The sequence below is a fragment of the Megalobrama amblycephala genome, linkage group LG6 (genome assembly GCF_018812025.1).
Source record: "Megalobrama amblycephala isolate DHTTF-2021 linkage group LG6, ASM1881202v1, whole genome shotgun sequence".
Lineage (NCBI taxonomy): Eukaryota > Metazoa > Chordata > Actinopteri > Cypriniformes > Xenocyprididae > Megalobrama > Megalobrama amblycephala.
The window spans coordinates 29,185,776-29,213,565 of record NC_063049.1 but is presented as its reverse complement, the minus strand read 5'-3'; the positions used below and the strand labels follow the sequence as shown (position 1 = coordinate 29,213,565).

The 27,790-nt window shown below is 36.5% G+C and overlaps 1 protein-coding gene across 1 annotated transcript; it reads left to right on the top strand.

The window, feature by feature from the left end:
• The first annotated feature begins 6,739 nt into the window (after positions 1-6,739).
• On the top strand, positions 6,740-27,628 carry dcbld2 (discoidin, CUB and LCCL domain containing 2). The gene is given in 16 exon segments (XM_048193745.1): positions 6,740-7,092; positions 9,912-10,136; positions 10,719-10,856; positions 13,465-13,516; positions 13,603-13,675; positions 19,341-19,474; positions 20,495-20,535; positions 20,745-20,960; positions 21,049-21,173; positions 22,207-22,354; positions 22,436-22,491; positions 22,493-22,565; positions 24,152-24,245; positions 24,437-24,483; positions 24,564-24,677; positions 24,767-27,628. Coding segments are annotated over 16 exon segments (2,016 nt in total). The 5' UTR covers positions 6,740-6,986; the 3' UTR covers positions 25,141-27,628.
• The last annotated feature ends 162 nt before the right edge of the window (positions 27,629-27,790 follow it).

Genomic DNA, 27,790 nt, shown 5'->3' with positions numbered 1-27,790 from the left:
TTACAGTGGGAATCCATGCATGCTGGAAAGGAAAATACACATGATGTAGGAATGAGAGAGTACTGATGGAGATCACACAGTGAAAAAGAGAGAGGGAGAAACCAGATGGACTGAGAGACTTCAATATGATTTCCAATCGGGAATTTCTGCATAGATGTTCAAGCAGGACTGGCGTTCAGAGAAAATGGCTTTATCTTGTCTCAACATGCAGTATTCATGCATTTCAATTACTTAAAATCGACAGATACACGTACAGAGCCTTGCAAATGTTCTCAGATTTGTCAGCACAGTTTAGATTTTTTGTGCCAAGTTTTGTTATCCACCAGATACGCATAAATGAATAAATAAAATGACTTTAATAATTCTTAGAGGGGAAAAGCTCTTAGATTTGCTGTGTATAAATGGTTTTTGAAGGTTTGTCCCATTATCTGAGCAGATCCTCTGTATTTCATGATTCATTTGACATTTCTCCATCTATCCTGCATGTTGATTGGTGGGGGGGGGGGGGTCACAACACACAATTACACAAAGACAACTAATTTTACACTTCCATTCATATCATATTAAAATTGGCATCTAAACTGATTAAGGTATTTTCTTCTCAAATCAAACAACATAAGTATTCTTGCTTGGACCCTTTATAAATAGAGAGAAAAAAAGGGTTTCAGATATCATCTGAACTCATGCTGTAGTGTATCTTCCAGAACAGACTGAATCAATAAATATTCTCCTGAAGAGCACAGGAAGATATACTGTGACACATGAACTTATGAGATGGACCACACTCTGTGTGTGAGTGACAGTTGGAGAGTCATTTTTAGCAATGATGGACAGGCACGCATACAGGTGGGACACACACACACACAAACACAACTGTGCCGCGACCAGAGTCTAAATTCTTTTTCATACAAACCTCACACATAAAATGTAAGAAAAACATCATCATATAATGCTTATTATTAATTGCTTTTTTTTTTTTGTAAGCCCCCATGTCCATTGTGATCTTCAAGGAGCTGCATGTGTGAATGTGCATTTTCATGTATTTATATGAGTTTCCTGTATTCTGCATGTGTATGTTCTCCTAATGTGCAGTTTCAGTGAAAAGGTCTTTTGTCCCTTGCCCTCTCCAGACTTGGCCTACATTACATGCATTTTTAATCAAAGTATACTGTACATGTGTCTTTATCCCTTGTTCAACTTTATGGACCTTTTTGTCATTTTCATTTTTTTAAAATCATTTTGTCTGTGTTAATGCCAACTGCATACATTTTGGCACAGGTGTGTATTTTTAGTGGCATTTTACTATTTCACCACCATTTCCTTTAAAAATCTGTTTTGCACTATAACACAAAATAGTTTCTCTCAGGACCTTAAACGACAAAAATGTCCCCATTGCAATTTTTTATTCCCAGGGCCATTTAACTATAAAATAATGCAATTTTTGTTAATAGGCTTTTATTCTGTTGGCAAGGCTTCAAAAATGTAAATTTGTACGATTTTTTTACCAGATGGTGCCATTTTCTCAGGTTTGGCCTATAAAGCAAATACTCATTTTATTCCTGTTTTCTGCCTCTGCATGTTATGAAGCCAGTTGGATAAATTATGCAGCTATAATTGTGTGGGTGTGTTGGTATGGATGTCAGAGTTTGGTTTATATGTGTGTAATAAATAATTTGTGTGTGTGTGCTTGTAATATTTGAGAGAGAAAACTCTCTGTAAATCACAAATCCAACCACTGTGTACCTGCTGGCATCTAATGGGGACAATTTGGTACTGCGCCCAAAAGCTCATTTTTTGAGATATCAACCTCAAATTTGGAACACAGCTTGTTTAGATTTTTGGCTTTGATTTTCAAGCAGATTTCGAGTTTCATTAAATATTAATTTTATATAAAATAATGTTCATAAATCATATTCATTTTAAACCTCTATAATTTTTTACTTCAACAATAATCTGCCAAGGGTCTTCTTTAAAATGAGGCCAAACTTAAGTCTGTGCTCCCAAGCTTCAAATTTTTCTTAAAGTTTTTTGACATGGACATTTTTGTCCTCTATGGACCTATGTGTAACTTTTTTTAATTGACATACAAGGGTTAAAGGACAAAATAGCAACATAAAACATTACAACCATAAATATTTAAAGGTGCTAAAGAGGATCTTTTCGTCGACTGAGAAACCAAGACTGTTAGTGAGTTTTTGAAATGAGCGCATGCGTAAGAACAACCCCCCTCCTTTCACAGCTCATTTCGAGGGAACGCCTCCCAAAACTCGTGCACGAGTATTGGAACACGAGTGTTTACCACCGACATTCGCTGTGTCGTGTTAGTGGATTCATTATGTCGGACTCACCGCAGGTAACTCATAATCTGCAGTTGTTACTCCTGTCTCCTGACAAAAACATTGCATGCGGCGTCTGTATAGTGTGGAAAGTTACTGGAGCGCGCAGCCGTGCACAAGGAACGTCATGGCAGTGATTGACAAGCCAGAGGGCCAATCGTTTACGCGATGATCGCATAAACGATTGGCTGATGTTTTTAAGGCCCTACCTCGTGCACAGATGATGTATATTAATATTATTCCTTTCAGTGCACCTAATAAATAGTCTTTTATCAGTTAGTAAAGACAGTTTCAAGTAATATTGCAAAAATGTATAAAACAAAACATCCTCTGTAGCACCTTTAATATTAATCAACACAACATGACAAGAACAAATATATGATTAACATTTCATTGACACTTAAAAGACTATACATTGAAACAATGACAAAAGTATTAAAAATTGTCCTAAAACCATTAAAAGAAGAAATGGTTCTTTCCTTTCAAAATCAATCCTTACATGATGCCCATATTAAATCAGCTCGTTGTAATTTACACCGCAAATGAACTTATATTATTAAATATGAAGCCAACAAACCAATTAGTGCTTTAAAGATGCAGAAATGAAACAGCCTATGCACAATTGACCTTTGCATAGTTTATAATGATGAGTTAAACCTGTAGTCTATCCAGAAACAAATCATAACACAGCTAATAAGCAGTATCAAGCATCTGTAATGAAGAAGCAGTATAAAATATCTTAAAATTCCTTGTTGCTGGGGCTTATTTCTAAAACTTAAACCTCACTTAAGTTTCTTTACTAAATTATCAATATGGAGTTTAAACGGCAAAATGTCATCTAGAATATGACCTATTAAATGTGGGCAAAAAAAGAGAACCATATCAAACCCAGCAGGGGTTTATTAGATATTCTGGGTCGCTCTGTACTTTTTGATGAAACACTCAAAGCTCTGAGTATTGTGACTGATGTGCTCATGTCTCCCAACTGCAAAGCGGTGCTGAAACACAGACTGTGTGATCTAGGTGTTCTGCGCTGCTCTGCTGAGCTCTTTGTTTTGATAGACTGTCTGAGTCGGCCACCGTGGTGCTGATGATCAATGTTGACTCTCAGAGGTCAGACAGGCAAAGGAAATTCACTCTGTCTCTTCTTAGCTAATGAGGTGGAGTGCCTTAAACAGATCCAAGAGCAGTTTATCAAGTCTTGTGCTTAAAGGCTTAGAACAAAAAAACTAACAAACATAACATGGTATTCTTTGAGGTCCCTTTGAGTAACATGTATAATATTTATACACTCTTAAAAATAAAGGGGGCTTTCGCTGTGATGCAACAGATTTTTACTAAACTAAAGATCTACTATAACAAACCTTTTATGGATGTTAAAGGTTCTTAATGGAACCATCAATGCCAATAAAGAACCTTTATTTTTAAGAGTGTATGGTATACCATATATATATATATATATATATATATATATATATATATATATATATATATATATACACACACAATATTATACATGAAATACCATGATGAATATCGTAAACATTCGGTAGTTAGAAATCCAGCCCGAGGCCGAGACCATCTAAGACCCATCAAAAATAGACCCTTCAGGGTTCAAATCCAAACCAAGACTTGTTTGTCAATTTTAACAGATGAAGAAATAAATAGAACAACTGAATTCATTGCAGTGTTAATTTTCAGACACAGCAATAAATATTTACATTATCAATACTGTGGTAATAAAACAGCACCATGACCAGAACTTTATGTAAAAGTGCCATGGTATTTTTTTGGAGCTACTAAAGTGTGGGAGATCTTAGAGAAAGACAGAAATATTTAGTAAGCTAGACATAGAGATTGATGGAAAGATGTGAAGTTTGTTCATCTGTGTTTGACATACACGGCAAGACAGAATTGTGTGACATGTCTGTACTCTTGTCAGCTCAGTACTTCATAGCAGACATTTCTGACCCACATCAACCCAAAATCAGACTTAAAAGAACAAGGGAGACTCAAAAACAAGCAGACTGTTGCACAACAAAAAGTTCATAGAAAAAAATATCAGTGTATATGATTGGTGCTGTTGAAGATTTATCTTTGATATAGTGCCACAAAAACTATTTGGACACTTAAGCCACACTCAAAAATAATATTGCATCTGTTTAACTATGGACACACTAACATTTTGCAGTGTCTAAATAAACTGGTCAATTGTAATTTTTTGTTTTGTTTTGTAAAAAGTCTATTAAGCTCACCAAGGCTGCATTTATTTGATCAAAATACAGTAAAACAGTAATATTGTGAATCATTGTTACAATTTATAAGAACTGTACATTTTTATTTTAATAATATAATTAAATATATTATATTTCAAAAAACAAAGCTAATGGTGATTTGGTACTCGAGACACATTTCTATTTATTATCAGTGTTGAAAACATTTTTTTTGTAGAAACAGTGCATCATTTTATTTAGGATTCTTTGATAAACAGAAAATTCAAAAGCATTTATTTGAAATAGAATTTTAATGTAAACTTGCTTCTTTCTCTCTTTCTTTTAAAAAAATCTAACTTGTTTTTTTATATTTCTTAATTAATACAATGATATTTATTTCGAAGTCTGACTTAATTGGCAAAACATCATTAATTTCGGGCCCACTGTTATGTCCATGGCGTATCATATATTGCAATACCTCGTATTTCCACGGTGGGACAGTAGTGTTCTTCTAGTAATTCAACTAGATGACAATGAGTCTTGCACCGCTAGGTGGCGTCATTGCGTTAGAATTTATGATTCTCTGCTATTTCCGATGTGCTGCACACAGAGAATGTGGACGTGCAGAGCAGACTTCGTTGTATAGATAAAAGATAACAGCCCTGGCTGAAGGACTCTGATTCACCACTGAGCTATCCCAAGGACAGAAAGAAAGGAAATTAGATATAAGCGAGAAAGACTGAGTAAGAAAGAGAGAGTGTTTTTGTGGTCCAGTGGAGAAAAACATACAGAAGCTGAATCCCACCCAGATATTTTGACTAAAGTGAACAAACTCAGTTAGTGTGAGGCATTTAGAAGAGAACAAATACTATTTAGATAAAAAAAACAGAAGTCCTTTACTGTCTGCTTCTATTAAAGATTAAACAATTAATCGTACCAGAAGAGCTTATGACACTTTTTGTGTTATTTTAAACTCCTTTTTTTGTAGAAAGACCTTTATGGTGTCTGTGCTGTGGTTGACAGTTTTCATATTAAAGTAATTTGGAATATGTACTAAAATTAAGCCCATGTAGATGTATTAAAGCCTCTTTGATTCTTAACAACTGAGAGCTTGAAATGTAGTAAAATATGCTTTTCTCCTCAGTTACACTCTATAACATCACATTTTCTGCAAGGGAATGTGACATGAAACCTCCAAACCACTGATCTCATATATAATTGATCTTATAATTATTTTAGTAAAATTCAGATGTGAGCTTCCAGTCAAAAAAGTTTCTTCATTCTGTGGTTCTTTGAGAAATTGGACATTTATAAAGCCACCAGCCAAGTGACTTTGTCTCAGTACTTCAAATAGATTCAATAATAGACCTGCATTAAACAGAAATATAAACATGTATCATTAAAAAAAAACATTTCCACATTTCCAAAAGATAATACCAGAGTTGTGACCCGTTGTTGGCCTTTATATTGTAGGTTCTCTTTCTATATTTCACCAGCTATGAGTTCAAAAATGTTTTTTAGTTTTATGTAAATTGCTTATATATCATATGAACCAGAAAAACAAAATGACTACTGTTTAATATAGACATGTGATATTCATAATATAATTATTTTGTCAAAATCATAAATTTTATGTCTGATTGAGGTGACAAATCAATAGATTGAGCAACAGTTAAAATAAAAATAAATTCAACCAATTCAATTCTTTAAAGTAATTTCAATTTGTTTGCATATTGTCAGTATTTATCATAATCATCATCATCATCATGATAAAAGTAATTATTGTTGTCATTATTATTATTAGTAGTAGTAGTAGTAAAAAAATTAAGTAGCCTAACAATATAAATGTTCATTTATGACATTTAAAAGTCTTTATATAAAATGTCTGATATCTTATTATTAAACACATAATAATAATAACAATTTGTTACAAGTTATAATTATTATGATCATTATTATTATTATTTAAACAATTTTAAAAATTAAAATATCAATTTACACACAGCTTTTAAAGTCTTCATATAAAATGTCAGCTATCATATTATTAATAATAAAAATATTAATAATTTACTTTTACTTGTGTTTTTTTCCCGAATAACTTTGACATTTTGTTCCGAGTGTATATTTCAGTAAAACAAAAACAAACCACTGATCACTCCTTATATCCACAACAATGTATGGAATACCACAGAATTCCCATCTAGGGGCCGCTGTGTGGTGGGAGGAGCGGAAGTTGAGGAAGTCGTGTATTAGATCGGGGGATGAAGAGCCCGTGTTTGTTCTAACTGTGCGCCGCTCAAGAGTTCAGGAAGCGTCTATAAAACCATCCTGATACAAAACACACACAGTCACCCGCGCGCACTTATCAGGACTGTGACGCGCGCGCGGCTGGATCAGGACACTTTTGCATTATGCATTCGGACTGCAGGCTGCTGGGATGGACGCGTCGGTAATGGTGGGCAGAGGGACCGGAGGGGCTGCGGTCTTCATCCTGATCGTCTTCATCGTACTCCTCGGTGCCAGAAGCTCGCGGGCGCAGAAGGGTACGTGATCTTCCGAGGGGGTTAAAGTTTTTTATGAGTTGGTAAACTTCTCGTAAACGGCTTCACCACCTCTGGGTTTGGGACTGATTGCGGTTTCAAAACAAACTCTCGGTGTGGTGTGGTGCAGTGGTAACTGAAACTAGTGGTATCTGAAAGAGTGTAGGTTCAAACCCAGGCTCGGTTCTTGAACAGTCACAGTTGTATGTTCGATCAAGACACTTATCCACACCAGTAACTAACCAAGACATTTAACTAGCAGGGCTGAACCTGTAATAAATTCAGTTGGTAAACACCTCAGCAGCTAAATAAGTATAAGTGCGCGTGCATTCTTGCATTCTCACATTGTTGCTGTGCTACAGCTGGAGCAACAGAAGAGCGTGATGACGCAACGCCTGACATGGGCCGCGCGCTGCCCCCACTGCTTTCCCAAATATGTAGTGAGTTCATGTGCTGTCCAGTGTCAAGATGCTGCATTTAATCAGACTAACTAGCAGCTTTTAAAGGGATAGTTCACCTAAAAATGAAAATTATCCCATGATTTACTCACCCTCAAGCCATCCTAGGTGAATATGACTCTCTTCTTTCCGACAAACACAATCGGAGATATATTTCAAAATATCCTTAGTCCTCCAAGCTTTATAATGGTTGTGAATGGCAGCCCAAATTTTGAGGACAAAATGCATCCATCCATAAAAAATGAACCCATATGACTCCAGGGGGTTAATAAAGGCCTTCTGAAGTGAATCGATGCGTTTGTGTAAGACGTATATCCTTATTTAAAATTTTATAAAGTAAAATAATGAGCTTCCGGCGCATCAGCCGTACGCATTCGACGTACGTCCAAAAGCATTAACTTGCATAACATATTACGCATTATATGTTATATTGTAGAGCTTTATATGGCATATAAAGTTTTAAATAAGGATATACGTCTTACACAAATGCATCGATTCACTTCAGAAGGCCTTTATTAACCCCCTGGAGTTATATGGGTTCATTTTTTTTATGGATGGATGCATTTTGTCCTCAAAATTTGGGCTGCCATTCACAACCATTATAAAGCTTGGAGGACTAAGGATATTTTTAAATAAATCTCTGATTGTTTTCGTCTGAAAGAAGAGAGTCATATTCACCTAGGATGGCTTAAGGGTGAGTAAATCATTGCATAATTTTCATTTTTGGCTGAACTATCCCTTTAATGCTGCCTTCACATGCTCTCGGAATTCTCGTAAATACGAGTTTCCTAGGTAAAAATTGCACATGAACGCCCTCCCATTTCGAAACTTGAATGCGATGAGCTCATAATCACGACTTCAGAAGTGGGAATTATCAAATTTCCGGTAGCATGTGAAGGCAGCATTACTCCTTCTCAGGTAATCTGATGTTAACCCGGTAAGTTTTTCCAAGAAGTGTTACACATACAAGAACAGCACTTTTACGCAATATCATAAAAATATGCACGCTCACACAAGTTGAAGACTACAGATATATCAGTCCTCTAGAAAAAGATGTTTGATTCTACATGGAGCGAATTGCCCCCTCATGGATGCCACCATCTTGATATCACATGATCTGTCATGGCTGTTCCTAGTTCTAAACCATTTTTTATTCTTCAAACAAATAAAAAAAAAGCCATTAATATTGTTATATGTTGTCACAAAAGGTCAAAGATTGTTAAATGAACCGTCAGTTTTCCTTGTCAATAACGGCGGTAATGTTCAATGCCTTTTTCATTGTGAAGACTTTCAGATATGTTTCTGCAGAAACTGTGTTTCAATTATAAACCTACTCTAATGTTCAGTGAAACTTGTGACAACAAGCCCAATACAGACTGTTTTCTGAAAGAGCTGACAGTATAGTCTTCAGTGTCACTTGATCCTTCAGAAATCATTCTAATATGCTGATTTGTTGCTCAAGAAGCATTTTTTTTATTGCTATCAATAACAAAACAGTTCTGCTGCTTAATATTTTTGAGGAAACTGTGATATGTTATTTTCAGGATTCTACGATGAATAGGTCTTTTAAAAGAAATAGATATTTTTCTTTACATTTTAAATGTATTTAATGTCACTTTGATCAATTTAATGCATTCTTGCTGAATAAAAGTATTAATAAGAAATTTTCAGTGAAACATGTGACAGCTAGCCCCAGTTTCTCATACCGACTGTTATCTGAAATAGCTGACAGTACGTTCTGTGCATAAAACTTTGGAAATGTAAGGTTTGTGTGGGTGGAGTGAAGCTAAGGGAGACACTGAGACTAGAGGTGTAGGTGTGTGTGTGTGTGTGTGTGGAGGGGCCTGTTGTTTTTGCTCCGGGGGTCTGAATATTGTCCAGCAAGGATTACGTAACAACAGCGCAAGCTGAGTTTCATTCGGTGTGTAAACGCGTGACAGGCAGCGCAAGCAGCTGCAGTGCAATGCGATCTCATCTCTCTGTCTCTCTCTTTCTCTCCTATAAAGATTCAACAAGGAGTTCTTTTGCACAATTTCCAAGCAAAACATTTCACCGAATGAAGTTTAAGTGAAAAAAATCTGTTCTTAATTAAGACCAAATTATGGTACTTTCTTTTTGTCAAACATTAATGGAGCATGCAAATATCATCAAATTATGTTGATTTTACCTCATCCAGATTAGATAATTCCCAAAACACTAATGAAGAGTTTCATGCTATGTATACTGTATGTACCATTGATATACCATGGTATTTTTGGAATTACCTTGGAATACCATTTTAAGATCTAATGCATGATGTATATATCAAAGTACCTTTGAATCTGAGCTCTGCAGAGTGCTTGACCGTTTCTGGATGTTTTTCAGGGGACGGCTGTGGACACACAGTGTTGGGTGTGGGCAGTGGGAGCCTGGCGTCATTGGGGTACCCTCAGTCCTATCCCTCACACTCTGTGTGTGAGTGGGAAATAAGCGTGACCGCCGGATACACAGTCCTTGTGCGCATTGCGGATCTTGATATCGATACAAACAACTGCCAGGTGTCTTACCTGCGACTTTATAATGGCATCGGACCAGGACGAACAGAAATTGGTGAGAAACACTTATGGACTTGATGTGCATTTGTTGTTTTTTTTGTTTTTTTTTACAGGTCCTCAGTCCCATTTTGGAAAGAGAAAGTAACTTGGTCTTTTCAAAACTTTTGTGATCCATGGTCCTGTTTACACCTGTTAATTATAACATTTGTTGCCAGAAAATTGCCAGAAACTGATGTTAAAGTCAGTATGAAATCAAAATTGATGACTATTATCTTTTTAATGGAATACTGCATTGTTTGTTAATAATGATTTATCCGTGCAGATCCTTATATTTCGAAATTTATGTGCCCTCATAAACTCTCACTAACGAGATCGCATCAATTATCAAACAACAACAATCCAGTCGATTCCCAACTGACAAAATCAAGTCCTGCCCTACATATTTTCTTGTTCAAGGAGCCGTTTCTTTCTAATATACATCAGAATATGGAAGAAAAGATGTTTGCAATATTCATTTCCTGTTGACTTTAAAAACAGGTGTAAACAGGGTCTTGGTAATGGAAACAAAACTGCCCACTAATGTACAGAATATTAAGTAAATGGAAATTGAGAATTATTCTCATTTCTCTCTCTGCAGTGAAGTTTTGTGGAGGGAGAGAATGGAGAGACGCTGTTATAAAGTCAAAAGGGCATCAGGTCACCGTGCAGTTCATGAGTGGACCACAGAACAACGGCCATGGCCTCTTCCTCTCATACACCAGTAGTCAGCACACAGGTAACTAATCTGGATACATTTATTGATAGTCTTCACCTCTTTTAAAGCTTGTGCATATGCAGACCATGTACTGGGGTAGAAAGGTACACAAAAATGATGGTTCGGTACATATCTCGGTTTGGTATGTTTTCAGTACAGCAGGGCAACTGTTTTTTATTAAACAGTGGTTTACTGAATAAACTACATCTGTCTTTCAATAAAAAAGTCAGTCAATATTGCTTGCAACTGACAGCAACATACACTGCAGTTTATGGTGCTGTTGTAATTGGGGGAAGATATTTGGAGTGCTTACTCTTTTAGGTGCAAAATGTGTTGGCAAAATATTTTAGAATAAGATTAGAATTATTGCCTTTCTATTCTGGTACTTGTCTTTAGTGTCACATGATCCTTCAGAAATAATTCTGATATGCTGGTTTGATGTTCGAGAAGCATTTCTTATTATCATCAATGTTGAAAAATGGTTGTGCTGCTTAATATTTTTGCGGAAACAGTGTCACATTTTTTCAGGATTCTTTGATGAATAGGAAGTTCAAAAGAACAGCATTTTTTTTTTTTTTTGTAACATCATAAATGTCTTTTCTGTCAATTTAATGCATCCTTGCTGAATACAAATTAAATTCTTTTTAAAAAAGCAACTTTTATACAGTAGTGTATTTATTGTCCTGTATGTGTGAAAGCTTATTGTATGAATTAGTGTTGAAGTAGGCTTGGATGTCACAAAGGAGCTGCTATGGAAACTGTGTGTGTGTTTGTCCAGATGAGAGTGAGGGACATCATGCGAAACTGATTATTTCAGGAATATGTTTCTGACTCTCAGGGTGTTAGGGTTTTTCCTGGTTCCAGGGTGCGTCCTGAGAGCTTATGAATGGCAGGCAGTTAATTTAACAGATGAGGCAATAATTTAAAGTCATTCAAAATGAGAGGAAATGATGTAATGGCCATTGGTTCTTATGTCATACTGTACAAAGATGTCTCAGAGTTAGAAATGCATCCAAGAAACTAGATTTTTTTTTTTTTTTTCCACTTTCTTACAAATGTGAACACTTTCTTGTGCAAAATGGCCAACTCCTGAGTTTCTATCATACTCTTGTCCCTAGTTTTGGCTCGGGTTCCTCCTTTAATGTCTTTAGGATTTTTCCTCTTTACATCAGGTGAAAACATAAGTTAGAAAGTCAAGTTAAGGGTATTTATGTAGTATTTTATACAAAACAAATTGCTTCGAAGCAGCTTTAAAGTAAAAACCATGTGTGATTGTCTCAAAATTCAATTTCTGGAATCATTAATAGCAGTTATAATAAATAGAAGAAGAATAGCATCCATGTCTGTAGCATAAACAGTGTGTATGTTCAATATTGATGTCGAAGTTTAGTACTTAGAGAAGCCCAAAGATATACAGCTTTGATGCGAATGCTTAGCGTAAGCATACAGCATATATAAAGGTGCGATCACACCATGTCGAAATTACCACAATTACTGTATGTGATTCCGACTTGAGATTGTAAGAAGCGTTCGCGTCCTTGTGGAACTCTTCCTTGTTGTGTTGTGGTTTTGTCTATTGATTACTCAAATTACATCGATTCATTTTGGTGTTAATAATGTTGTCATCGAAATGCATAATTCATAGTCTGAGCAATAGTTTTCTGAGTCCATTTCCAATTGTTTTTTGTTGTTCTGTCTCCTCTGTTTCTTTTTTGATGGTGAAACAGTATGCCAGGTCTATTGTAAAAATTCAAGGCATATATGTGAGAAAAATCTAACATGCTAACAATAATTTGTCACATGCACTGTACACATACCCTAACATATACATAAAAACAGTAGTAGGCCTATACTTTGATCTTTAAAAGATTATAGCTGTTTACGTCACGCATACCTTTATGCTAGTTATTTTTGTAATAATGTCCAATGCTTCAGGAAAGTTTCAGTTTGTGATTGTTGAAACTGCAGCGTAAGCGCATTTGTGAAGGTGCTCTTTATAGCATGGTACATCCTCAGCCTTCAAATCTTTAGAATCACAGCTGTGCACTTTTGTGTTTGATGTGTTTTAACAATGACATTTGCACTTTGACCTCTCGGGCTGTCTGAGGTCAGGGATTCACGCTGCCATGTGGGAGCTACACCTGTTTACCCCAGTACTGAGTCACTGTGTGTGTGTGTGTGTGTGTGTGCACGTGCACAAGAGAGAGAGATCATATTTCCCATGAGTCAGGAAAGAGACAGATGAATCTATGCTGTGGGTATGAGTAATGGGTACAATAACACCACAAAATACCTTGAACCTTAGATGCGCACACACAGTCATACACACTCTAACAATTGTGGCTGGGCGTTTTGCACCACTCATATTTTCTTCGGAAAAAGTAACGGATGTAAATCTAGTTGATATTGATCTGTTCATTCAGATAGAGGCTTTCATCCACAAGTATGAAACCCAATACACCAATCTGTTACACCACTTACTGAATGGCCAGTGCGCACATAACAAGCACACACATAAATGGCTGCGTATTTTCTTTGTGTGGAAGGATGACATTAATCAATCGTGCCACCATGGCAACCATCTAATATGCTGCTTTATAAAATGCGTCTCTCTTCTCTCATCCTTCAGACCTCATCACCTGTCTGGAGAAAGGAGAGCACTTCAGTGAAGCGGAGTTCAGGTACCCACGTTTATAGCTGTCTGTGTGTGCGTGTGTGTGCGCGTTCTTGCGAATGTGTGTCTCATTTTCCCGCCCTGCATTTGCAGTAAATTCTGTCCTGCTGGATGCCTGACTGATTTTGGAGAGGTTTCGGGAACCATACCACACGGATACAGAGATGTGAGTATGCCACTATTGAGTGGATGTTAGATTAAAGGATTAGTTCAGGCACAAATTAAAATTTTGTCATTATTCACTCATGTTATTCAAAACTTGTATGACTTTAAAAAAAAGTCATACTAGTCTAAAAGGAGACATTTTTACTAATGCGTTAAGCACAAAGTATACTTCAGTTTTAACATGACCATTAGCATATGCATACACCTGAATGCGCAGCCTTTTAATGTATACTCCATTTGAAAGTGTGCGCGAACACATGTGGTCAACACATGCGCACAAGTAGAAGGATTCATCCTCGTCCAGTGTTTGCGCTATTTCTCTCCAGAAGTTATAAGTGATAAAAATATATATTTTTTGTACTCTTTTAAACTAGAGTTGTGTCTTATCCCCTTACTTTACTGTTTAATATATTGTTGTTGTAATCCTGGCTGAGTGGTTGTTCTGTTGTTGTTGTTTTTTCTTTGTTTTTTTTTGACTGTGAAAATAATATTGAGCGTACTATGGAAGCTTGTTTCCGCCACTGAATAAAAAATAAAAAAGGTCATTGCTTTTTGCAACTTTTGCAACTTTTTATATCAGAATTCTGACATTTGTTTCTTTTTTTTTTAAGAATTGTGTGATATAAAGTTTTAAAGGTGCCATCGAACTTTTTTTACAAGATGTAATATAAGTCTAAGGTGTCCCCTGAATGTGTCTGTGAAGTTTCAGCTCAAAATACCCCATAGATTTTTTTTTAAATAAATTTTTTTAACTGCCTGTTTTGGGGCATCATTAAATATGAGCCGATTTATGCTGTGCGGCCCCTTTAAATGCTGACACTCCCCGCCCACGGAGCTCGCGCTTGCCTTAAACAGTGCCTAAATAAAGTTTACACAGCTAATATAACCCTCAAATGGATCTTTACAAAGTGTTCGTCATGCATGCGGCATGTATGCGTCAGATTATGTGAGTATTGTATACTGTTATATTGTTTACATTTGATTCTGAATGAGTTTGAGGCTGTGCTCCATGGCTAACAGCTAATGCTACACTGTTGGAGAGATTTATAAAGAATGAAGTTGTGTTTGAATTATACAGACTGCAAGTGTTTAATAATGAAAATAGCGACGGCTCTCTTGTCTCCGTGAATGCAGTAATAACCGATGGTAACTTTAACCACATTTAACAGTACATTAGCAACGTGCTAACGAAACATTTAGAAACACAATTTACAAATATCACTAAAAATATCATGTTATCATGGGTCATGTCAGTTATTATTGCTCCATCTGCCATTTTTCGCTATTGTTCTTGTTTGCTTACCTAGTCTGATGATTTGGCTGTGCAGATCCAGACGTTAATACTGGCTGCCCTTGTCTAATGCCTTTCATAATGTTGGGAACATCGGCTGGCATATGCAAATATTGGGGGCGTACACCCCGACTGTTACGTAACAGTCGGTGTTATGTTGAGATTCGCCTGTTCTTCGGAGGTCTTTTAAACAAATGAGATTTATATAAGAAGGAGGAAACAATGGAGTTTAAGACTCACTGTATGTCATTTCCATGTACTGAACTCTTGTTATTTAACTATGCCAAGATAAATTCAATTTTTCATTCGAGGGCACCTTTAAAGTGTACTGCATTTGATAGCGGGCACAAACACAGACGCTTGACACATGCACGCTAGAAAGTTTTATCTTAACTAGTGTCTGTGCTATTTCTCTCCAGAATGCCAGATGCAAATGTCCTTTTTTAAACGGGAGTTCTGTGTATCTCTTAATTCCCCTCACACATGCTTTGTCAAAGCGGCTGTCAATTGTTGTTGCGGTCATGTGTAGTTTGTTATTGTTGTTCTGTCTCCTTTATTCTTTCTGATTGTGAAACCACAGCCAGGTCACTGTTGGCACCTTGTGGACAAACTAATTTGTACAAAATTAAGGCAAACATTCGAAAGTGTCTGTGTACTATGCTACGTTGAATGGGCGTCGAAGATTTCAACGTTGAATGGGGGTCAAAGCTTTCAAACTTCAAAAGTGAAGTAAAAGCACTCTAAAGGCATCTTAAAAGTGCTCCATTTGACTTGTGCACTTTATTCCAAGTCCAGAAAACAACTAACAATTTGAGAACCACTGCGACCAGACTGAGTCATTGAGTTCACCGAAAATATCTGACTCAGACAAACCAGACATCTCTTAGGGTTCTCTAGCTTCTGCAATATATGATTTGTTTATCCTCTTTAACTGTGGTGATTCAGCTATTGCTCTTCAAAGTAAAATATTCTCTTTGGATCCATGTTTGAAATGTGCCATCCGAGTTCTTTACATTCTTCAGCAATGTTAATAAAAATTCATTCCATAAGTAATGTGTAGTAAAATTATTTAAAAATTCTTTCTTCAGTGAATTGCATCATTTTAGAAAAGGTCGGTCATTGAAAACATTGGTAGCTACAGAAAATTGTCTTTCAGGCTCTTGAGGTTGCACAATTGCACAGATAAGCGATTCTATCGTGTAATGTTTAACTATTTGTTTGTACTTCAAAGCAAACTAATATTTTAAATGCTTATTTACAATGCTTCCATTGTAAGTGCACCGCCTGTTAATGTTTTTACAAATTAAGTCAAAATTATTGTTGGTGGTAAGCAAAAGCTAAGGGTGACCACACACTGTCTTAGCTGTATATTAGGTCATTTCTGATGACCTCATCACTGCTTTAATGCTTTCTGCTTGCTTTAAACTGGATGATTTCACATGTGAATTTACACAATAGGCAGTTGTCTTCTGAGAGCATGTTTCAAGCTTGAACATGGTTGAGATTGAGGGAAAGACAGAGTGAGAAGCAGGCGTTCTTTTGAAGTTTCGTCATTGTAAATGATTCTGTGTGTCACTTTCAGAGCTCTTGGTCTCTTAGGGGCGTGTTGGTATGCACGTCTGTGTGTTTGGATGTATGTGCGCATGTTTTTATGTGTGTATGACAGCGTGTTTCCCGGGGAGATGTTAGATCAGGTTTGGCTGAATGGTTTTCTAATGCAGACCAGCTGACAACAGTCTTGTTTCTCAGTTCAGATACACCCTCAGAATTAGTGTGGGGCCCATATGACGCTTTGTGAACTTGTGTGTGTGCTGTGTTTTTTGTGGCAAGAGCAGTGTTTTATTTTGCCCAGAGGAAGTGGTGTATGTTTGCGGTGTCGTTGTGTGTGGGTGTTGAGAGTTTGCCTAGTGTGTGTGGGTGTTGAGAGTTTGTCTAGTGTTTGTGGTCTCTTATTGGTTTGGAATCCCAACTGTGTGTGTGTGTGTGTATAATCAGAACTGTCATTTTTTTTTCTCTTTTTAAACTAGCAATTTTACTATTATTCCAGTGCCTGGCAGCAAGTGGCTCTGGCCATGTACACACTGCAAAGAGATGCAGTTGTCATTTCTCTTCTGAGAGCTTTAAGTCCTCCTGCTTATGAGTTGTCGTGATTTCACTATAATGTGCATTCGAGTGTCACTGTGAATATAAGTGAAACGTAAAACACGCATCTGTGGATCAGATTGTTTAAAAGTGTTTATTAGGAGTGTTTTTCTTTCTGACAGGACTGATTCTATTGCTTTCACATGCATTACAGTGTGCAGTCTTGATTATTTATTTGATTAATTTGTACATTCTTTAGACACATAGGCAGCTAATTAAGAAACACATGAAGCTTTTAAAGCTCTAATTCAACAAAATTGAGGGAAGGATGCACATTAGGTGTGTAAATGATACTTGCATTTTATCCTTTTTGTGCTGCCACAGCAGATGGTTAATGTGGTACATTTCCTGTCAACTCATAAGCTGCTAAATGAGTTGTATTTTCTGGCAAGCTTTAATGCTATTCTTCTTCAATAGTCTCCATAATGCATGTAGAATAACACTGTATAGTCAACATTCACAATTGAAACCTAACCCCGATACCAACTTGCATCTGACATGATTCTTTAATGGACACAAAACATATTTGGTTTCAGAATTCACTAAAAATTCATGTTGACAACCAAATTTTCAATAAATCTACAAAGTAGCAGAACTGAACTGAGTGATGAGAGTAGAAGGAAAAAAAACAGAAGAAATTAAAATTCTGTCATTCACCCTCATGTCATTCCAAACTTGTTTGACTAACTTTCTTCTGTGTAAAAAAGATGTTTTGAAAAAGTCTAGACCCCACTGATTTTTATTGTATATAATCTTGTTTTTGGACCGAATTGACATTCGTTGTGGACAAAACAGTTGAAACATTCTTTAGAACATTTGTGTTCCGTGAAGTCATAAACATTTAGAACAACATGAGGATGAGTAAATAATGTCCGAATTTTTAGTTTTGGGTTGACTATTCCTTTATTGAGCAAAAACTAAGTGGTACATGTCTGTCAGCTGTAGTTTACTAAGAACAGGATAATAATATGTTTCTGGTCACTAATGTTAGGTTGTTGAATAACACCTCATATGTTGCTATGGTTTTCACTATGTCAGCAACCCCGAGTTTAAGGTTATATTCTGTACACACAGAAAGATAATTTAAAGGACCTATTATGCAAAATTCACTTTTATAAGGTGTTTGAACACAGATGTGTGTCCACAGTGTGTGTAAACAACCAGCTTATAATGGTAAAATTTTTTTTATTTTTATAATCCCATTAATCATAAAAGGTCTCTCCAAACACATGGTTCCAGATTTCCCCCTACTCTTACGAAAAAGTAGGGGGAAACCCCGCCCATGACTGGTGACTATCTGCTCTATTAGCATAGATAGCCTGAGATAGCCACACCTGTAACCTTTTAGCCCTGACTAAGGCCTGTGTGCCGAAACGCGTTAGCAAATTAAAGTCTTGATCTTTTAGCTCCAGTTTTTTGTTTATTTCTGATTGTTTATTACATGCTACAAGTGTTGCTGGTCTTGTTCAAAAATAACGAGTCACTGAGGACACCATGCTTGAATTTAATTTATGAAGGAATTATGCTGAAAAGTTTGTAAAGTGTTATGTATTTGCGCAAATCATTTTAAGCCGAACTGCTTCACAAATGAGGGTCAGTTCAAGGCTGGATTTTCATGATGGGATGGGAAAAAAACAGATTTTTTATATAATCCATTACCCCAGTCTTTAGTGTCACGTGATCCTTCAGAAATCATTCTAATTTTAAATCACTTCAAATTTTACCGCCCAAGAAACATTATTATTGTCGACGTTGAAAACAGTTGTGCTGCTTGATATTTTTGTGGAAACTGTGATGCATTTCTTTCAGAATTCTTTGATGAATGAAAATGTCAAAAATACACATTTATTTGAAATGGGAAATCTTATGTAACATTATAAATGTCTTTACTGTCACTTTTGATGACTTTAATGCATTCTTGCTGAATAAAAGCATGAATTTCTTTCAAAAAATAATCATACTGACCCCAAACCTTTGAACAGTATTGTATACGCATTTGTCACTCCCAAAACTTTGCTATGTGTCTTGTGAGAACTCTGTGTGTAACTCAGTCTAAACTCTGGAAGAAGTTCCTCTAATGAATCATCCATCATTCTTTATCACAGTGGCATAAATGATACCACTGCAGTTCTGCTTCAAGGATGTGACCTCATCATGCCAAATCGCAGCTTGTGGGTTTTAGGTGAGTGAGTCAGTGTCAGCTGTCTTAATGTTTCACCGTCTCTTTCTGCAGTCTTCTCCACTCTGTCTGGCCGGTATTCATGCGGGTGTGGTCTCCAACACTCTGGGGGGGCAAATCAGTGTGGTCAGCAGCAAAGGCATCCCACACTACGAAAGCTCACTGGCTAACAATGTGACATCTGTGCCGTGAGTAACCCATTTGCATTCTTGCTTGCTTTCTTCATGGGAAAATCTATTTCATTTGATTACCGGGCTTGCAAGGCATTGCAGTTTTGAAATTTTTCTAAACTTTGTTTTTTTTCTTCTTTCTGCAAATCAATTCTGTTGAACTGCTTAATGCAGGGGTTTTCAAACTTTTTGATACCAAGGACCACCAAATATGCTGATCCACTTGCAAGTGACCGTCTTCTTAGAACATAAATAGACAACATATGCAATTATATGAAAATATTAAGTTTTAAGATTTTATGTAGATATTTAATTTTTCATCATATATTTTCATATATCCATTGTTTTTTTTTTATTTACAATTATAGAATTTGTCTGATTGCAAGCATTTTATGATTTTACAAGATTATATGAAAGCTATAGTCATATTGCACTTTTTTTGTTTTTCAATATTTTGAAAGAGCATATAGGCCTAGAGGTAAATTAATGTAGTGATGAAGTACTGTCATAAACATCAAAGGAGCACATGGATCCATCTTGGCATTATGAATCGTTTGTTGCCATAGAAACAAATACTTTCTGAGTCAGAGGACCCGAACTGCTTTAAATTGTCATCTGGTAATTATGGTAATTCCAACATGACGTGAACACAGCATAAGTGACAGCTTAACATTTGCATACTGGATGCATTTATTTGCAACTCTCTATAGCCGTCTACACTGCAAAAATCTAGCATTGTGTGTTTATTCTCATGTACAAATCTAGATGCATGCTGTGTGCAAAACATCTCTGATGTAGCATTTCATTTAAACCGAATCGAAGCCCACAACCTGAACTTACTAAAGCATTTTGCTGCCTTGCAAGCACTGGTATTTCCTTCTGGAAATGCAAACTTAGTTTTATCCCTCTCTTTGGTTAAGTTTTTTTTTTTTTTTCTCTCCGTGTAATAAATTGATTGATAGCTCTGTGTCAATCTGTGTAATAAATTGATTGATTGGTAGACAGAATGATAGCTCTGTGTCTTTCTCCCTCTTACAGTGGAAATCTATCCCCCAGCCTTTTTACTTTCACGACTAGCGGTGAGTGAATCAGTAATGTATCAAACCTTTTCCCTTCTCTATTTATTGGATTTGCAGTACCCTCCAGAAACCAAAATAGTTTTAAAAAAATGTTTATATAACTTAGAGATTTGATAAAGGAGTTTGTTCTTTATTCCTGTCACTTCTATAGAAATTACCTATACCTTGAATATCTAATAATAGAAACTTTCATTTTCTCTCTCTGTAAGGTTGCTATGGCACTTTGGGTTTGGAGTCGGGGGTGGTCAGCGACTCTCAGATCACAGCCTCGTCGGAGTGGGAATGGGGCGGTCACGGAAAGGAGCCCACTGTCTGGGGCCCCACAGGGGCCCGCCTCAAAACACTGGGACGTCCGTGGGCAGCAGCCAACAGTGACACAAAAGAATGGATTCAAGTGGACCTGAAGAAAGAGAAAAGAATAACAGGTAGAGTTTGTGTATGAGAGAGAAAAGATCAGTGTGTTTTCATCTACTGCATGTCTTGATTGATCAATCAGTCGAATCTACTTCTCAGGTATTATGACCACTGGCTCCACCCTCCCAGAATATCAGTTTTACGTTTCGTCCTATGAGGTGTTATATAGCCATGATGGACAGCAGTGGAAACCCTATCAGGAAGTGGGATCAGATAAAAACAAGGTATGGAGGATTACCTTAGTACTCTAGAGGATGTAGTTCTCAAATAAACCTAAAAATACAAATTTCGGGTAAAATGAAACATTTTTAATTGCACTTACTTTTAAGTATTAAAGGGTTAGTTCACCCAAAAATGAAAATTCTGTCATTAATTACTCGCCCTCATGTCATTCCAAACCCATAAGACCATTCATCTTCGGAACACAAATGAAGATATTTTTAATGAAATCCGAGAGTTTTCTGTTCCTTCATAGAGATCCAACACAGCTTCCACTTTCAGGGTCCAGAAAGGTAGGAAAGACATCAGTAAAGTACGCCATGTGACTCCAGTGGTTTAACCTCAATTTTATGAAGCGACTTCATGTCTTTCCTACCTTTCTGGGCCCTGTAAGTGGGAGTTGCATTGTATCTCTCCAACTGTCCAACCAGAAACCTCTCAGATTTCCTTAAACATATCTTTATTTGTGTTCCAAATATGAATGAAGGTCTTATGGATGTGGAACGACACAAAGGTGAGTAATTAATGACATAATTTTCATTTTTGGGTGAACTAACCCTTTAAATTAACTGTAGGTTTATTTTTTATATATATATATATATATATATATATATATAAAATAAATTATATTTTATATTTGTTTATAATATTTTATATAAATTTTTTTTGCAATTGAATTTGGCCCAAAAAAAGCTATCTTAAAAGGCAGCATAAGTTGCATATTCAGCTCAGTAGGTTTTGAAAGAGAGCATGTGTTTTGTTGTCCATTCTTCTTTGTGTTTGGGGTATTAGGAGGTCGTATTGTAACTGCTGCAGAATGACATCACTGTTTGTATATTTCCAGGAAAAAGGGTTTTACATTCCTGTGGTTTAAGGAGCCTGAAATTAAAGTGCACTCTGTGGTCATTAATAATGAATGTCCATCGACTGTCAGGGACCTTAACGAGAAGCGCATTGATTAGGCGTAAATAAGATGGACCTTGGTCTGAGGCCAAATGTTCTTTGTTGCCAAGACGTGTCCTTGTGTCTCTGAAACAGATTTTCCAAGGCAACACCAACTATTTCCAGGAAGTGCGGAACAACTTTATTCCTCCAATTGAAGCACGGTTTATCAGAATATGCCCCTTCCAGTGGCACCAGAGGATTGCCCTTAAAATGGAGCTGCTGGGCTGCCAACCGCATGCAGGTGAGACTAATCTGAGAAATCTGTCTCCGATTTGGCCAATTAACCATGCTAAACATGATTGGATCTCTTTCTGTTGGTCAGCGAGGCCAAGAACCTTCCATCCAGCCCCTCCTCCTCCTCGCAGAAAAAGCACAGTGCCCCCCCCTGCAGGAGAGGACGACACACACGCCCAACATCCGAAACACCACCATGCCTCCACACTCTCATGATGGTATAAAACATTCTTCATTCCCCTAAAACAGCCTTTCTCTCTCTCTCTCTTTCTCTCTCTCTCTCTCTCTCTCTCTCTCTCTCTTTCTCTCTCTCTCTCTATATATATATATATATATCTATATATCTATACAACTTGTAACACCATATTTGGAGAGTAGAGATAGTGACATTTCAGGGGACGAGAGGAGATGAGTAGTTCATTTCCAGTGAATTTAGAAAAACCATGTCAAATTTAATAGCCATTTAAATACCTTTACTCAATTATCTGGACTACGAAACTTTGGGAGATTATTTTTGAAAGTCTGTTCTTTGAAATTAGCTTAAAAAAAAACACAACGACGATTTTTTCATTGTTTTTCCAATATCTTAATCGGCCCATATCTTAAAATAGAACGTTGCGACTTCCGACTCATTTCGCCAGAGTGGGTCATATATATATATATATATATATATATATATATATATATATATATATATATATATATATATATATATATATATATATATATATATATATATATATATATATAATAGGCAATGGCATCTACTTTCTATAAGGGGCCATTCATTTAAAAATGCAAGATTCAGGGCTGTGAAATGAAAAAAGTTCACATTTTTTAAACGTTGAACTACTTTTAACTTGAGCACCATAGAACGCTGTTAAACATGTCCGTCTAGTGCATGTTTACATGGAAAAACAATGGAAAAGCAGCACAGTGGAATGCAAAATGCGTTCTATGTGAACTGCCCCTCAGGCAGCATTCTTAGTGAAATGGAACCTCAGAAATTACTAATTTGAAGATGCAAACAAACTTTTCACACAAAAAGAGCTTCTCATATGAAGTGCACTCATTACAGTGGATTCCAATAGTCTCATTTTAGCATGTTGCTAAGTTAACAAATAGAAACCACATGCAAAAATTGGGTGAAATGGTACATTTTTAATTAGTTAAATCAATCTGTCAATATGGTTTAATACTGAATACAATATTTACATACATATCAATCCTTAAATCGATGTCATCTTGCATGAAAATTTATGAATTGCTTTCTGGTATTGCCTTATTCACAAAGTGCACAAGCAGTGCTACCCTAGATAGTGGTAGGTTTATAGTATTAAAATATGGTTTATAGGCCAATATTAGTGATTTTTTTTTTTTTTTTTTTTTTTTTTACTTTCATTTTTCAGTATCAGTTTTGTGCATGCTTATTTCCCAATTTAACATTAACATGAAGTTAATATTTTAAACACTAATAACTTAATAACACTGTTAAATGTGATCTTTAACAAATCTCCATTTGTACCCAATTTGTATAAATATATTTTTCATGCTGTACATTATAATGTTGTGATGCCAAAATTCACTTGCAGCATTTAAAACATTTGATTTTGTTGTTTTATTTTTTATTTATTCAGACACAGTAGTATACATTTTAATATTTAAATATTGGTTATCAGCTTTAACATTTACATTTGAATAGCCTTTATGTCAGGAGCATGCGTAGCATTGTGTAGGTAGGCAGCTCACTAAGGTTTGAACTGTTCTAATACTATGTAATTAATGTGCTGTGTAAATGTTACAGAGGTGGCGCTGGTGGCAGTGTTGGTCCCTGTGTTAGTGGTGGTTCTGACAACCCCAGTGTTAGTGATGGTGTGTTCGTGGCTATGGAAGAACAGGTCAGTAAAAAAAAGAAAAAAAAAAGTTTAGGTATCTCAAATTATTGAATAGTAAAAAAAAATCACCAGCCAAAATATTTCAGCCTCATTTTAAAAATTTGTTGTTCATGAAAATTTTAACTTGATGCGGGTAGGCCTAAAAAATGACTGGTTTCAGATAATATGTTCACCATCTGCATTCAAACCTACAGAAAAAGCCCCGAGGTGACTTATGACCTTCCACACTGGGAACGCACAGGTGCGTCTGTACTGTACTTGTTTCCTCTTATGCGTTTTCACCTACATGAATTATTAAATGTGTGTGAATGTGTGTTTTAGTGTGGTGGAAGAGTATGAAACAGTTGTTGCCCTCTAAGCTGGATGGAGACGACTGTGTTCGTTACAGTTCCACGGCACGAGTGGACCACCAGAGACCTCGAGTGGAGCCTGCAGGTACACATACAAACAAACTGTTAAACTTAGATTTATGTTCTCCAACAAACCCTTTACCAGTCTATTTTCTGCCTTTCCCATCTGTGTAGAATATGCCCAACCGCTTGTCACCGGTACCATGGCCTCTCTCGGACAAAGGTCAACGTTTAAACCTGAAGAGGCTGATGCCCCTGAGTATGATGCACCCATTCCCCCGGAACACTACCATGCTTACGCTGAGCCCCTTCCTGCTTCTGGCACTGAATACGCCACGCCAATCATGATTGACAGGGCTAACCACCTATCAGGAGGCACTCTACCATTCAGGGGCCGTGGTTTAGTGGCTCGGACAGACAGCAGCCAATCAGCAAGCTCAGCCTATGACACACCCAAGAGCACATCTGACCAAGCCACACCCACTGAGGGAGAGTTGTACCAAGTACCACAGAATACCCACAATGCACCATGTCAGAAAATAGACTGACCAATCACAGAAGAGTGGACCCTTTTGGAAACCCTCGGCTGAACACTACCTTTCCTAAAAATCTGCAGATCAGATCAGAATGTGCGCAAACGTGCCGCTCCTAGCCATCTCAAATTGTACGCCGCGCAAGTCCTATCACTGAAATAACACAAAGGAATGTCAGGAGAGAGAGAACAGCAGAGATCTCGTTACACTACTGTGTTTGGTGGGTGTTTTGTTTGTTCATGCGTCTAAATGTGTGTGTACGAATGCATATATGTGACTATGCTCTGCTATCAAACTGTGAGTCTTTAGATATCTGTGCGTTTTTCTGAGAGCGGAGATGTATTCATCTCGGTCGCTCATTGTAAGGCACATGTTTCCCCCTTAGGCAAAGATATTTTCAACAAAACCACCCTCATGCACAATAACAAATGATCGAATTTCAGATTAATAGACAAACACTCTCATAATAACACTGTGATTCACTGTCATTTTGCACTGTTGTATTGTATTCTGCTGTTACATAGGTGCCTTCTTTGTGACATAGCAACACACGTCTGTGCTGGTTTCTCTACTTCTGTTCCAAAACCTAGTGAGTTAACTTGCTTTTGTACTGCTTTAATAGTCAGCTTCCTTAATACTGCAGTATACCAACCTATAGGGGTGTAAATTAGACGTTTCATCATGATTCAGACTGACATCGATTCTCTTAGCTAGCGTTATGATATTTACAGATACCTCAAAACATGCTGCGATACATTTACAATTTGATTAGATCAAGGGGCTTGCGACCGATTTTGATATTATATGCCCATTTTAGACATTTTATTAACTTCCTAAAGCAACCAAAGTATAACATGAACATTTTAACTCCAAAATAAATCATGAAAATCATCAGTTGCAAATGCAATGAGATAACCATTGACATCAGTCAAGAACCTATTTAGAATCACATATTGTTTTCATTTGTAATGCAATTCCTAGCAACAAGGCAACTGTTTCTGCTTTCTGAGTTTGTTCTGTTCAGAATGACTGTTTACAAAGTCAATACGTTTATGATGCCTTGACTTTTGAAACCTTTTCAGATTAGAAAAGAGTGTAGTGTATTCCAGCTTTTAGATGTCGTGCTTTAGATAGGAAGCAACTCCCTGCTCACAATTAATAGTTTGATGTTAGCATGTTGCTAAGCTAACACCTCAGTACTCTAATAATTGCAAAAAATACTTTGTCCACACAAATATTGGTCAAAATAGTCAGTTTTTCTTATATTTAACTAGTTTTTACTAATAAATTTTAGTATTGAATGATATATGTGGTTATTTAAAATCATCAGAACATTTGTATCCACTCGTCCGCCATTTTGGATTCATTTTTTCATTTGTCATTGCAGTAAGCCTACCTTTTGGAGAAAAAAACATGACTGTGATGCCTTAAGACTCTGTCTTGGTAGGCAGCTTACAAGGTTTTGGAACAGATTTTGTTGTAGATTTTGCATCATTTAGTTAAATCTGAAGTAATTAAAAGTAGGACAGATTGACAGACATTTATTCAGCACAGGAACTAGCAAGGCCTGTATTCAAAAAGAAAAAAAAAAATGGTACAGCAATGGTGCTGGTGCTGCATTTTCAAATTCCATGGAAAAGTCCTCTGTGCACGACTGCGCATACACATTTTTGCCAAATATATCTTTAGTCATGCACATGAAAACTTGTGCCATGCAAAGATCCATTTTTTCCTGCTGATGTTTCCTGCTTGTATTAATACTCCCAAACCACTAACAGGTCACGTTTAAGCTACCGAGCATGCACTGCTTCCATGGTTACACTGTCCTAATGGATACTTTATGAAAGTTGACCCTATAGTGGTCAAAGGTTAAAAAGCAAAATACAGGATGCCAACAGTCTTGCCTTTAATAGGATTCATTCTGTGCCAAGTTGTCTTTATATCTTGTTTTTTTTGTTTGTTTTTTTTTTTTTTGGATTATTGACTTGAAGACCAAACAACCTGATGGATAATTAGTCCAAAAATATCCATTTGATTTAATGTTATCAGACCAAACGTTGCCTCACGCTATGGATTTTGGATACCAGGATGTTGCATGTTCAAAGTCAGATTTGTACACTGTTACATTTGTCATTTACTACAATATCTGACAAGTCATATTTCGGTACTTGCGTTAGTTTACTGGCTTAAAGCAATGAAATGTCCACAGTGGTGGCACTATGGACATGTATGTGTGTTTCAATGTCTTTGTGAGTTTAAAAGTATACCAGATTCAGTCGTGTTTGTGCATGTCTGCTTATAGTTTTTGAAATCTTATCAGAGTTGTATGTAATGTGTTTCTGTGCACTGTATCCACAAGCCTGTGTGTGTTCATGTGTGTCTGCCGTTCACTGTACATCTGTCTCTAAATTATGATTGGTACTGTAGATTGATTGTATAGGAAAAACAATTTTAAAATTTTAAATTGAAGTTTTATTAAAAAATAAAATGTAATTACAAGAAATTCACTTTTATTCCACTGAATTCATGAATGGTTACACATCCTGGCCTTTTAATTTATGCAGCAGTGCTATTTCTCACTTTTACATATTTACTATTCATATTAGTATGATAAAATGTTAACACACATTTACCAACATAACCTAAGCAGTTGAAATCCTTCAGA